The following is a 13,810-nucleotide window of genomic DNA, read 5'->3' on the forward strand; positions in this document are numbered from 1 at the left end:
ACAACAGATAAGGACATCTTTCCATTGGTCTTTTTGTTTTTTTAAGTTTTTATTTTATTTTTTAAACACCATGGTGTTTCTTGGCTTACCTTTAAAGACTTCTGGATTTTTCCACTAAGAAAAATATTTATTCTAGGATTTCTAGCATTATGCAACTGCATGATTTTCCTAAACAATGTTCTTTCTTTTTTTGATGTGGCCAAGGAGTTAAAGAATTCTTGGCATATTCGGTCCACAGTTTCAGTGTTTTTTCAAAGTCATGTGACTATAACTAAGGACAGTATTGGAGAGGCTCACAGTTGCCTATGTGAATTTCCTTCTGTATAAATGAGTGTTTTGAGACGAGTCAACTTAGCACATCTGCAGTAAATGAGTCTACCATTGCTGTTTTCATCGCTTTGGACTTCTGTAGTGCCTCAATCATTTATGAAAAAGGAAAACAACTTTTCCCTGCAAAGATCATAAATCTATTTGTCACCAAAATGAAGGCTTACTAGTCTTCTTATTTTTTTATTGCTACAACTAATAAAATTGGTTATTGGAAGAGAGGGAAAGAAACAAACCTACCATCTTGACTTAAGACAAATCAAGGATTTTCAATCTTGACTTTGCACTTTGTAAGGTGAACACAGGCTTAAGTGTTATAGGAAATGAGATGCTTATCCTGAAAGAACATCGGAAGTCTTGAGTTTTCCACTGTGGATTGTGTCCAGTATAAGAAGGAAAAACACACTTCATCATCCAACTCACAGTCCAAGCACAGAGTAGCAAGACCATCATGGAAACCTCTGTTAGGGACACTAGCAGGTCTGCCACCCACCTGTGGCACTCTCTAGCCTGTGAGCTAGTCACACCAAAGAAACTTCTGTTTCTGAGAAAATACATTTATTTCCCCATAGTATTTTGGAGAAAGAAAAACTCTTGTGTTTGCCAGATTTACATTCAGCAGATCCTGTCAACTCTTAATTATTAAAAGGGTGATTTCCAGTTATGGCTTATCCTGATTACTACTTTCTCCCTCTCCCCCCTGCTACTTGTTTTGGCCCATTTACTGCTCATTAGGAACTCTTCCAGAACAGACAAAACACAGCCAGTTCGGCTGCTTATTAGCAACAAAATGAAAGATTTGCTGAAGGATGTAACTTTCCTAGTTGAATCTTCGGTGACTCCCCATCCAATGAAGTTCATACTCCTTGTGTAATGTTGATCTTCATGGTCTGACCTCTCTTTACGTTTCTAGTCTTCTATTCTGCCTTTATCCTCACATTTTCTATGCATTTCAGTCATAATGACAGCTAACAATTATTAAATGCTTACTATGTGCCAGGAATTATTCAAAGTGCTGAATATGTATGAAGCTATTTAATCCCACAAAAAAACAACAATAACAATTTAAAAAAAAAAAACGTGAAGTAGGTATAGCTATTATCTTTAGGGTACAGAAAATGAAGGTGAGACTTGGAGAGACTAAGCAACTTGCCTGAGGTCATATAGACAACAAACAATAGAGCCAGAATTCAAAATCAGCCAATCTAGATTCAGAACCTGTGTTCTTAATCACTATGCTATACCCATTCAGCTATGCTTAATTACTTAGATAGTCCCCCCCAATTCTGTATTTTTTTCTTACTTTCATGTCTTTGTACATGTCATTTATGCCTTCTGCTTGGAAAGTTCTTCCATCTTTCTCTCTAACTTTAGGATGAATAATTTCTTGCTCTTTCAGGACGTAATTGAACTGTTACCTCCTTCAGACACTCTTCCTTGAACTCTCTAGTCAGAGTTAAGCAACCCTGCTCTGAACTTGTATACACTGCTTCCATCAGAGTACAATCATATGGCTGATGATTACATATTTTAATGTCTTCCTGCGACAAAAGATGGCAAACTCATATAGATTTGGGGTTGTGTTTTATTCATCTTTGGAGCTCTAGCACTCAGCAGCCTCAGGCAATAGAAGAAGCTCAATAGGGGCGCCTGGATGGCTTAGCTTAAGCGTCTGCCATTGGCTGGGGTCAAGATTCCAGGGTCATGATTCCGGGGTCCTAGGATCAAGCCCCACATTGGGCTCCTAGGATCAAGCCCTGCATTGGGCTCCTTGCTCAGTGGGGAGTCTGCTTATCCCTCTCCCTCCCCCCAACTCATGCTCTCTCTCTCACTCTCTCACTCTCAAATAAATAAATAAAATCTGAAAAAGAAGAAGAAGCTCAATAAATATTTGAAAAGTGAATGGTCTTTGCATAAAAACTGTGACTTTGGAGTCCTGAATAAAATTAAGATATGTCAGCTACTTAACATCTTAAGCTTCTCATCTCTAACAGGAATGTAATAACACCTACCTCATATGGTTCATATGTGACGTGTTTAGCTGACTACATGCCCTTATTGCTATTATCATCTTCCCATAATAATAGATACTCATGGTTAAGCTAACGTGCATTCATTCAACATATATTTGTTCAGTGCTTATTATGAGCTAGGAGTTGGAAAATATAGCACTAGACAAGATAGACAAAGAACTGCCTCCATGAAACATACATGGAACAGCAAGAAATTTCTGACATTTGCCCATTTTTTAAAAAAGATTTTCTTTACTTATTTGGCAGAGAGAGAGAGAGCACATGCAGGGGAAGCATCAGACAGAGGGAGAAACAGGCTCTTCCCCTGAGCAGGGAACCCAATGCAGAGCTCGATCCCAGGACCCCTGGGATCATGACCTGAGCTACAGGCAGATGCTTAACCAAATGAGCCACCCAGGCGTCCCGACATTTGACTATTTTTGACCTAAAAAAGAAATTTTAAAAAAAAATTCATAATGTACTATGAATCAGCCCAGTAATTGGTTAGTAGTCCGTATATAAAGAAATCTGGTAATTCCAGCTTGTGGAAGAAAGAAATAGGGCTGTGAGATAGAGCATGTGGGAGATAGATTATAGATGGAATAGACAGTGCAGGCCTCATGGAGGAGGTCGCACTTGGGTATAGTGAGACTGTATCTCCCTTGAGAAGGTGACACTGAGCCAGGTCTATAAAGAATGAGGAGCAAGCACACTCTGTGAAGGAACCAAAATGGAAAAACCTGCAGTTAGGAAAGAACTGGCATGTTCACAGGATTATCCGAGGATCAAGCAAGAGAGTATGGGTATAGATTTGTTATTTTTGAAATGAAAGAGGGACATTTATTTCTTCATAGTAGCGTGAGCCTGGACATGTCTAAGATCCAAAGTATAATGAAATAATCCTTTTTTTAGTCCCTGTCAGTCCTATGATTATAGGTGAAGTTCTGAGTAAAGGAGATTTCATAAGGCACATGAATTTTGCCCAATATTAGAGTGACATTTGCACTGTCCATTTTGTAAGACTGATAAACCACCAGTTGTTCTAATGGAAATGTATAAATAATTTCTGTGAGGTAATACAATGTTGAAATGCCTGTATTCATTAAGGCTGAACAAACTTAGTTTTGTACACTCTCGGGAATAGACATAAGTCAAGCAGACCTGACTTGTCTCCGCTGCCCTGTGACTTGTCTCCACCCTGCTCCAAGTTCCATAAGCCTTAGTATGTTTAGAGATTCAAAACTAAAGTCCCCTCCTGACTTTAGTGTACAGCTCATTCATAAATCTTATTTCCAACGTTTGGCCACATTACTTTTGACTGACACTGAAAGAAAATGTTATGAATGCTACATTATTTTTATATAATATAGCCTTGCATATAATCACCTAATAATTATTATCCCACATTTTTTAACAGCCAATTCTTTCCTGGGGGTATATATTTAGTAAAACAAATAAAATGAGAAATTCTTACTTAAACAGAAGTGTTTTTAGTTGCTTGGAATAAAGGAAGCAAAGCATTACTTTTATAACTCATTGGTTTGCTGGCTTAACAAAAAATGCAGTACTTATGTTGCCTAATAATGCAAAAAAAAAAAAATTACGGCATCATACTTGTTTTTTTGTACTACAGTAAGTAAAGTAATTTTAATTGCTATTTTCTCCCATAAATATGGGAGAAATATGGGAGAACTATTTATATAGTTTATAACTATATAAACATAATGGTATGAGCACAGAGGATGCTTGGAAGTAGGGAAAGGAAAAAACTTTCTAGCGATTTTCAAGGTGCTACTTTAAAGAAAAACAATTAATTTGAAGTTTAGTGTCATTTTAAACTTATCACTCTGCTGTTGAGACATCTATAAAATTAATATTAAAAATATTTGTCTTTTCATTCAACATATTTTAAAGATGATTTTCCTTTGTTAATCTACTTTAAAATGTGGATTTCTATTTTTGCCTGTACTTAAAAATGTGTATTTGTTATTTATTCCTTAATATATTTGTTTCAATTCTAATGAAATTACAACATCTAAATTAAGGGGCCTAGTAAGTAACAGAGTGACATTCACTTTATGTTTCACTATTATATATAAACTAGTCATCATTGTTCCAAAATCTTTCTCTTTCTGTCCTCTGAATGTATGCAGATAACTCCATTTTCCGTCCCAGATCTTCCCATTCAATTCCAGAAAAACATGTACATGCTTATGTATCCTTCTTTCCTTCCCCCACAGGGAAGTCAAAGTCTTATTTCCTTCACTGACATCAGATTAAATAAAACAATACAACCATACTACCATATAGTTTCTTTCTTTCTTTTTCTTTGTTTGTTTGTTTCTTTCTTTCTTTTCTTCCTCCTTCCTTTCTTTCTTTCTTTCTTCTTTTTCAACCATTATGGTTTCTAATATATACAAAAGACACTCAGTAAAAAGTAACTCTTGTTGTGGCTGATATTGTTGATTACTGACTGACCCAAGCAGTCATCAACTTCAGTTTAGACAAAAGTGATACTTCCTGCAGAGTTGAAAACCAATTTAAGAGTACAGACTTGGGGCACCTGGGTGGCTCAGTGGGTTAAAGCCTCTGCCTTCAGCTCGGGTCATGGTCTCAGGGTCCTGGGATCGAGCCCCACATCGGGCTCTCTGCTCGGCCAGGAGCCTGCTTCCTCCTCTCTCTCTCTCTCTGCCTGCCTCTCTGCCTCCTTGTGATCTCTCTGTCAAATAAATAAATAAAATATTAAAAAAAAAAAAGAGTACAGACTTAAAACTACTAGATAAATAAATTTTGGAGATCTAATGCACAACATAGTGATTATAGTCAATGATATCATATTGTAAATTTCAAGGTTGCTAGCAGACTGAATCTTAACTGTTCTCAGCACAAAAAAGAAATTATAAACATGTGATATAATAAAGGTATTAGCCAACATTACTGCAATAATCATATTGTAATAAATAAACACAAATGTACCAAAATAGCACTAAGTAAGCTTTTAAATTACATAATACTTTATGTCAGTTAATGTTAATTAAAAAAAAAAAAAAACTTATTCAGCAGGGAATCTAACCTCCATCCGAGGATAGTGGAAGTTTCTAGCCATGAGACATCATGTACTCTTATCATACTATCAACTTTTTTTTTTTTTAACTCAGGTAAACTGTTCATTGTTTTAGCATCTCTGAGCAAATTAAATACGATTTTATTTCTTTTAAAAATTTTCCCAGAATGACTTACTCTTTGCTGACTGGTTTTAAATAAATCATTTAGAAGACACTGGAAAGAACGCTTAGGCATTAGCATCTGTTTCTCTTGAAAGTAAAATTACTCATCCATCTTTGTGTTCACAATAAAAAATATTTGTTCTCTACTTGTATGAGACATTGTTTGGAACTTTGTGCAGAACACTCTGCTACTATCCTCAAATTTCTCTCTAAGAAACCAACATGAACAGTAAGTGACTTGGAACATATCCAGTGTGCCCTGTTAAATGTGTGATAGCACTGCAAGTAAAGTTTCTAGTTTTCAGTTAACCTTGAGGACTAGTCTTAGGGTCCTTTTATTCTCAGCTAAAAATAACTATTGAATTTCTGGAGCATTCAACAAGATCTGAATGTCCGTTGTCCATGCATCACTGGAAAGATATATATTTTTTTCGTGTTGGTGAATAAAGGTCTTTAAAAAATTGCCTAAAATTATAAGTGAAGTGCTACTCTATTAGAATTCTGGAATGTTGAGGTATCCTAAAATTGTCTCAGGTAATCTGTCATGTGTTATCCTCTCCCTGTGGCATCTATTACCTCTGTAATACATTCAAAGGTAGGATATTCACAGCCTTGCAAGACAATCCACCTTTCTTTTTTTTTTTTTTTTTTTTTTTTAAATCCTTACACTGATCTGCTTTCTACCTAGTTTATCTCTGGAACTAAGTCTATATATTGATCTGAGTATGTATGTTTTGTTTTGTTTTCCCTTGCTTACATACCTTCCTTTTCTTCAAGTCATCGGTTTCTTTGGATTTTTCACCTGTTTTTTTGTTTTTGTTTTTAAAGATTTTATTTATTTATTTATTTATTTGACAGACAGAGATCACAAGTAGGCAGAGAGGCAGAGAGAGAGGGGGAAGCAGGTTCCCTGTTGAGCAGAGAGCCTGATGCGGGGCTCGGTCCCAGGACCCTGAGATCATGACCTGAGCAGAAGGCAGAGGCTTAACCCACTGAGCCACCCAGGTGCCCCACCTGTTTTTGTTTTTAATGGGGAGGACAGTGTTTATCAGAATTCAATTTTTGAGACTTGCCTTTTCTGTAAAGTCATATTCTTTTTAGAGACCTGGCCATTGGTATAACAGCTGTCTTCACTGAACATTTTTGAAATTTTATATCCCAGAGTCTCAGATGACTATGACTGGATTTGCTTTCATTTGTATTGATGAGTTCTAAAATGACACCATGTCACGAATCCAGGATTTGTGTGGTAAGAGGAAAGAAATAGGATAAATTACATGAATTCGGGGTTCTCAAGTTCATGTGGCAAGGGGAAGGAAGTAGAGATTAGTGCACTTGGATTAATGATGCAAGCAACATGGGAGAACCATACCACCTGAACCTTAAGTCCACAGTGCGGCTCTCTTTCTCTTTTCTATCTGCCCAACCCTGCTTCCTCCTTCTCATTCTGTCTCTCTCTCTCTCTCTCTCTCTCTCCCTACCTTTCCCCCTTCTTGCTCTTTCCCCTACTGTACTTCTGTCTTTATTTCTCCCCTTCCTTTCACCTTTTCCCAGTGAGGATTTTGTCCTCATAATTGTTCCTTAATGTATATTGAGAGCCACTAACATAGAGAAATGGTAAGAGATAAAAATAGTCAATGTAGATTGGGACAAAAAAAAATGTTTAGAGATCAATTAAGAAATATGAACCTATATCCTGTAGGTATCCTGTAGGTGTCTTCCTGTGAGTGCCCAGCATAGTACATGGCACCTAGGAATATAAAAATACATTTTCATTCATTATTTCAGTCAGCTTTGTGATCATGAAGAAAATCTACCTGGAAAAGGTAATTCTTTAACTATGTTGAATTATTTACCATAAGTAAAAGAATGAAAAGGTATGTGATGATATAATTTGGAAGAAATAACTTGGGGAAAAAAGGAATAATACTTCAGTATTATATTCAAAATCAGCTTTATCTTTAGGTCTTATTCTCCAAACCAGGCCTTCTACAGAAATGACTCTATTTTATTTTTAATATTTTATTTATTTATTTGACAGATAGAGATCACAAGTAGGCAGAGAGGCAGGCGGGGATGGGGGACAGGGGGAAGCAGGCTCCCTGCTGAGCAGAGAGCCCAATGTGGGGCTTGATCCCAGGACCCTGAGATCATGACCTGAGCTGAAGGCAGAGGCTTTAACCCACTGAGCCACCCAGGTGCCCCATTTTTTTTTTTTTAAGAGACTCTATTTTTGATGAATCACCTCTCCTATCACATTTGTGATAGGGCAATATCTTTATCTTTAAGGGCAATATCTTTATCTTTTATTTTTTTGAGAGAAAGCATATGTGAGTGGGGGGGAGGGAAAGAGGATTTCAAGTAGGCTCCATGCTCAGCATAGAGCTGGACACCGGATTCTAATGCAGGGCCGGATCTCACAACCATGAGATCATGACCTGAACCTAAATCAAGAATCACACTCTTAACTGACTGAGCCATTTAGGTGCCCCAACAATATCTTTATCTTGTGATCTTGTTCTAACCTACTTTCTCAGTAATGCCTTTTTGATTAACACCAAAGAAAATGTCCCCTATTCAGGACCCCTCTAAGTATTTGCTTTGTATCTCTCTTCTCATCTGAAAATCTTTAAAATATTTGTTTTTATTATAACTATTTATATATTACATTTTATAATTTTTAACTTAATTTTAAGCTTCTTGAAAATAAAAGCCTTATTTTATTTATTTATGTATTGCTCATAGGGCTTCCCATGACCTTGCTTTCACATAATGATGTTCTATATCATAATCTAATATTTGCTGAATGCCTAGAAGAAAGATTGCACAACCCAGTTTAGTATCCCAGGAATCAACTCAAAAAGTAGCAGTCATCTCCTAAAATAGGGGTTGACGAATGGTTTCTGTAAATATTGTATTTGGGGCTTTGCAGGGCAGTAGGCAAAATTAAGGTACTATTTAAGAACTTATATAATGAGAAAAAATAGATTTTCACAAAATTTTTCTTTATGAAATTGAAAATATAATAATTTAGTACAATTTTTTGTAATACAAGTCAACTTATGAGAAAAAAATAGAATTATTTGTGGGAGGAAAGATAACATTTAGCTTATTACAGTTCCCTATCATCAAAATTTTCTTTTTATTTGTTAATGCTGACTTATAATGAGATTCTGCACATTTTCCAAATTTTATCTTTGAAAATTCTTTTCACACATACAAGTGCTGCCAAATTCATGAACATATGATTTTAATTGTGCATATTTGTTGCTTGGAAGGAATTTGTAAAATTCTGTTAGATTCTTCTCTTGATTATTTGCCTTCTAGCATGTCATTATGTTGTATATTAGCATTTCCAGTTGATGTTAGGTGGGAACTCCCGCTGCACAGTTAAATGGATTTTGAGGTATAGAAATGTCTTGCCTCTAGTGCTAAAAAATGCTACTGAAAGGATTTGAGCTCAGAAAATCCACCCACTGCAAATTTGTGTGAGAAATGAAGATCTGACTTATTGTTTTAATTTTTGACATCACAGGAAATGTATAAAGTCGCTTGATGTTACTTGTGATTCAAACACTAGCTGTCATCAAAATGACTCTGGCACATGAGGTGCCTGACTGGCTCAGTTGGTACAGCATGTGACTATTGATCTTGGGGTTTTAAGTTCAAGCTCCGTGTTGGGTATAGAGATTACTTGAAAGAAAAAAAAGAAAAAGAAATGACTTGGGTCACCTGGGTGAGTCAAGTCAGTTAAGCATCCAACTCTTGATTTTGGCTTAGGCCATGATCTCAGGGTTGTAAGACCAAGCTCTGTGTTGGGCTCCGTGCTGAACATGGAACTTGCTTAAGATTTTCATTCTCCCTCTGCCTCTGCCCTCACCCTTAAAAAAAAAAGAAGGAAAAAGAAAAAGAAACAACTACCAAAGTATATGCTTCACTTATAGGCATTGCAGCAAAATCCAATTCCTAAACCCGTTCATCATTTAATAATAGAGGTTGAGGGTGGGTCTTCCCATTCAAAAACATTTCAATCTCATTCTCAGAATATCTCAATAAAAGTTTATCCCTGCCGAGCCATCAGACTGCTGTGTGATAGAGAAAATTAGGATATTTGGTTTCTATTTTCACAAAAAATATCACAAAATGGATGAAGGTTGCCAGAGTCAGTGGAATTCACTATTGGCACTACTGGTTCAATAACACATGCTAGATGAGTGTTTTCCTCAGTGGACCTGATGGTGGATAATACAGTGAACATCCATAGCTTTAAATACACTACATTTTCACAACTTTTGCAAATTTGTTCAATAAATATTTTCCCAATGCATTGCTATTAGTTTTTATCACATTTTAGCAGATTCCACTTGAGGTTGTACTGATTCAGTGTTTTAAATTTTTTTCGAAAATATTCTCACTTATAGTCAATCTGCAAACTGTTCACGTAGGTTAGCTCTTCAGTCACTTCAACACAGCGTTGGATCCCCAAATCAACAACTGAGTAGTATTGGTAACATCTGTTGATTCATCAAGAGGCAAGGAAAACCAATGAAAAGCATTTGCCTTGCTTTTTAATTGGCTATTGAAGCTGCTGCAATGTCTTTACCATTTCAGGCCATTGTTCTTGCCAAAAGGTAATAATCTTAAGCAAGTTTACTTTGAGGACATGATGTAAGTCATATCACTAAGTGATTTTCCATGCAGGGCTAACAAATGAACCACTCAAACTTTTTTTAAATTCTTAATCTTTTTTTAAATTGAAACATATATAAGGGACATAAAATATTACATTAGTTTCAGGTATACAGCATAATGAATCAATATATGTGCATATTGAAAAATGATCACCACAGTAGGTCTAGTTAATAGCCATAGAATATTTTTCTTAAGGAAACATTAATCAGTTATTAGAGTTGTCATGCATACCCAGAATATAATACAGAAAGTTAGAACATAACACACATACTTTGCACCTAGGCTATTTAAGTCAGAAGGTACTGACAGACTATACTGCCTCAGTACTTTCATTTTAAATACCTCAGACCATTACATTAACTGTAATTAGAGACTTTAGGTGAGTCAAAATATTACTTAAATATTTCACTTATTTGGGAAAGAAGCCCAGGATAGGTCTCAAACCTGGGTAGTGTGGCAACAGCAGCCTTTCGGAACACCATCCCCTCCTAAATATACTGAGCCTCTGGATGGATTTTTAGGAAATACCCCAATTTTCATTTCTTATTTCTTAGGGCACCAGAGGCAGCCCAGGAAGAACAGGACTGGTTGGTTCTCCAGGTCCTCGAGGAGCCAAGGGGTCATCAGGCCTCCCAGGAAGCCCAGGCATCCCAGGCCCAAAGGTATTTCAAAGTTTTCTTCTGATAGATGAGCAGCACCATTGACAAACATCTTGTCCCTGAGTTCATTGGCTAGGTCACAGGATGGTAAGATTAATGGTTTTAATAAATTTGACCAATAGTAAAAACACATTAGGAAGAAAAAGAAAGTGTGTGGCCTGGACATTCTCCTCTCCTGTGATAAACACAGTGTGTATAATTGCCAGAACAACTCATTAATTCAATATTGGCAATGCTTTAAAAGATGCTCTTTGACTCATTCTGTTTCTTCTTTCCTGTCATCCTCTGTCTCCTCCTAAAAAGTGAAATCTTATTACTTCCAGATACATACTTTCTTAGAAATACTTCCTATTCCTCTGAATCTGAATCTACCCAACAGTTCATAAATCGGATTAGGAGTAGAGCTTATTTCTTAGAGTCAAAGTGATCATCTTTAAATCTTGCATTAACACTCATTGAATGGAGTATTGTACATTCAATAAGGCTTTCTAAGCAAAACCTGTTTTAGAGCTATCTCAATGCAGGATTGACCCTTACAACCAAAAGATGACTCCAGTGTCTAAAGCAATTTTATAAAAGCCAGGGATTAAGATGTTGGCACCCTCATCATTATCACCTCTTAATTTGATTTTCATAGTTTCAGTTCTACAGAATGTTCAGGTATTCTGACCCATATGGGTAAACTGGAAATGACTCATTCCTTTCCACTAAAATTCAATGTAGTTGACCCAGTGCTAAAACCAGAAAGTGAAATAAAATTCCTATCTCTTAAGTATGACCTGACAATAAGAAGGATCCGTATTTGTCAAGTCCAAAAGCTGTGTCTTTGTTTCCAGACAGTGAAGGATAATATGCTAATCTTAAATAATCTTTGATCAAAATCAACCAACCTTCATTTTTTATTAACCTAACTCTAAACTCCTCCTGATTATTATTTTTAGAAGTGGTGTGAAAGTTATTACAACTTTCATTTCAAAAAATAAAATAAAAATGAATTTAGAAAACCCTTAACTTTTACAAACAAAACAGCAGTGCTTAAATATATTTTTAAAGTGACATTTTAGGAGATGAAAGGAATATATATGAAAGGGAACCTTGGGAAACAAGTACTAGAAATTTCTTAATGATAGGATTGAAAAGATAACCATGGTAAAAGCCAAGGTTCACACACTTCAGGAGACCCTGCTCAGTTTCTGGTATCAGCTGAATCATCTCTGTATGGTGAGGAAAACATAACAAAGTAATACTGATTCAAATAAAATACAAATTCCATGATATATAAACACCCCCCACACACACACCCCACCTCTCACCATTCTCCCTTTAGCCCAACTGTCCTTCCCCTTTCCCTCTTTTTTCCACACTTATGACCACAACCCTGAAATTTTCTTTCCCCACTGTTACGCTTCTTGCTTATTATAATCAAACATTACTTGTGTGAAAAATATTGGTAGGGAGAATGACCAAGCAGAATTTGATTTCCCCAGTGCCTTGTACTTTTGCCTAAGGATGGACCTGTATTGGGGTTTCATTTAAAACACGGTATGCTTATAGATTCTAAAGTCAAGATCACCCTTTTTTTTTTGTCCACAGGGTGAACAAGGGCTACCTGGTCAACCTGGAATTCAAGGTAAAAGAGGTCACCGAGGAGCACAAGGTGATCAAGGACCATGTGGAGATCCTGGTCTGAAAGGGCAGCCTGTATGTGCCAACTCAGAAATTCACTAAGTATTATTATTTTACAGGCCCGGCCACCATTGCATAATAATGATTCTCCTGTCCATTCACATTGCAGGGAGAACATGGTGTTCAAGGTTTGACAGGTTTCCAAGGATTCCCAGGCCCCAGAGTATGTTTACACATTTTCTGCTATTCATCAGAAAGATGTCGAAATACCAATATTTAGTCTCTGACTTGAGTCTTTGACAACCTATTTCCTAATCTGCAAAATTTCCGTTCGTAGAGTTACATATTTGAATTTTGAAATTGAATATTAATATAAAATTTTACATAGGTATATATTTTCCTACCAATTTTAAGAATAACTCACCTCTGTCCCTTCACATTCCATTTTCACAAGCATTTTATTTTGAAAATACAGCAAAGTTGAGAGAATGAGTAAAAATCCATATACCTCTTACCTAGGTTCCACCATAACTTTTTACTCGACTTGCTTTATTGTGACTCTTATCTAACCCTCTCTCCCTCTCTGAATTCATTTTGGCACACTTCAAAGTAACTTGCATAGTTCAGAACAATCCTCCGTAGTACTTCAGCATGTACATCATTAACTAGCCATTTAATTAACGTTCCATTTTTTAAGAATCAACTCAATAGATTATTATAAGATTATTTCACTTGTAAAATGTTCATATAGAACGAAAGATTTTGACTTTTTATTTTTATTCTATTTTTAGGGTCCTGAGGGAGATGCTGGCATTGTTGGAATATCAGGTCCTAAAGGTCCTATTGGACAGAGAGTAAGTGTAAAGTCATTCTACTTGCCGGGAGATTGTGATTCTTTGCTTATTTTAGGAATTAGCGTTAAGAATTCTAAAATTAATATACTCCAAATTAATAACTTAATAAAATTACTTTAAAGATAGAAACTCAAGGGCGCCTGGGTGGGTCAGTGGGTTAAAGCCTCTGCCTTCGGCTCAGGTCGTGATCCCAGGGTTCTGGGATTGAGCCCCGCATCAGGCTCTCTGCTCAGGAGGGATCCTGCCCCCCCCCTTTCTGCCTGCCCTCTGCCTACTTGTGATCTCTGTCTGTCAAATAAATAAATAAAATCTTTAAAAAAAAAAAAAAAAAGATAGAAATTCAGTAGATCCCATGCAAATGTTCTTAGCCTTTTTCAGTTCATATATTAATTTGAGCAAAAGACCCTAGAGAC

The 13,810-nt window shown here is 36.3% G+C and overlaps 1 protein-coding gene across 7 annotated transcripts in view; it reads left to right on the forward strand.

Annotated features, from left to right (window-relative positions):
* The window catches only part of COL24A1 (collagen type XXIV alpha 1 chain), a 412,730-nt gene that overhangs the window by 351,336 nt on the left and 47,584 nt on the right, over positions 1-13,810 (forward strand). For all 7 annotated transcript variants that reach the window (XM_032302395.1, XM_032302400.1, XM_032302399.1 and 4 more), the window contains 4 exons: positions 10,813-10,920; positions 12,511-12,618; positions 12,713-12,766; positions 13,335-13,397. In XM_032302395.1, the coding sequence (XP_032158286.1) occupies positions 10,813-10,920; positions 12,511-12,618; positions 12,713-12,766; positions 13,335-13,397 (333 nt within the window). The remainder of the gene's footprint in view (positions 1-10,812; positions 10,921-12,510; positions 12,619-12,712; positions 12,767-13,334; positions 13,398-13,810) is intronic.

The sequence above is a fragment of the Mustela erminea genome, chromosome 10 (assembly GCF_009829155.1).
Source record: "Mustela erminea isolate mMusErm1 chromosome 10, mMusErm1.Pri, whole genome shotgun sequence".
NCBI classification, from domain to species: Eukaryota; Metazoa; Chordata; class Mammalia; order Carnivora; family Mustelidae; genus Mustela; species Mustela erminea.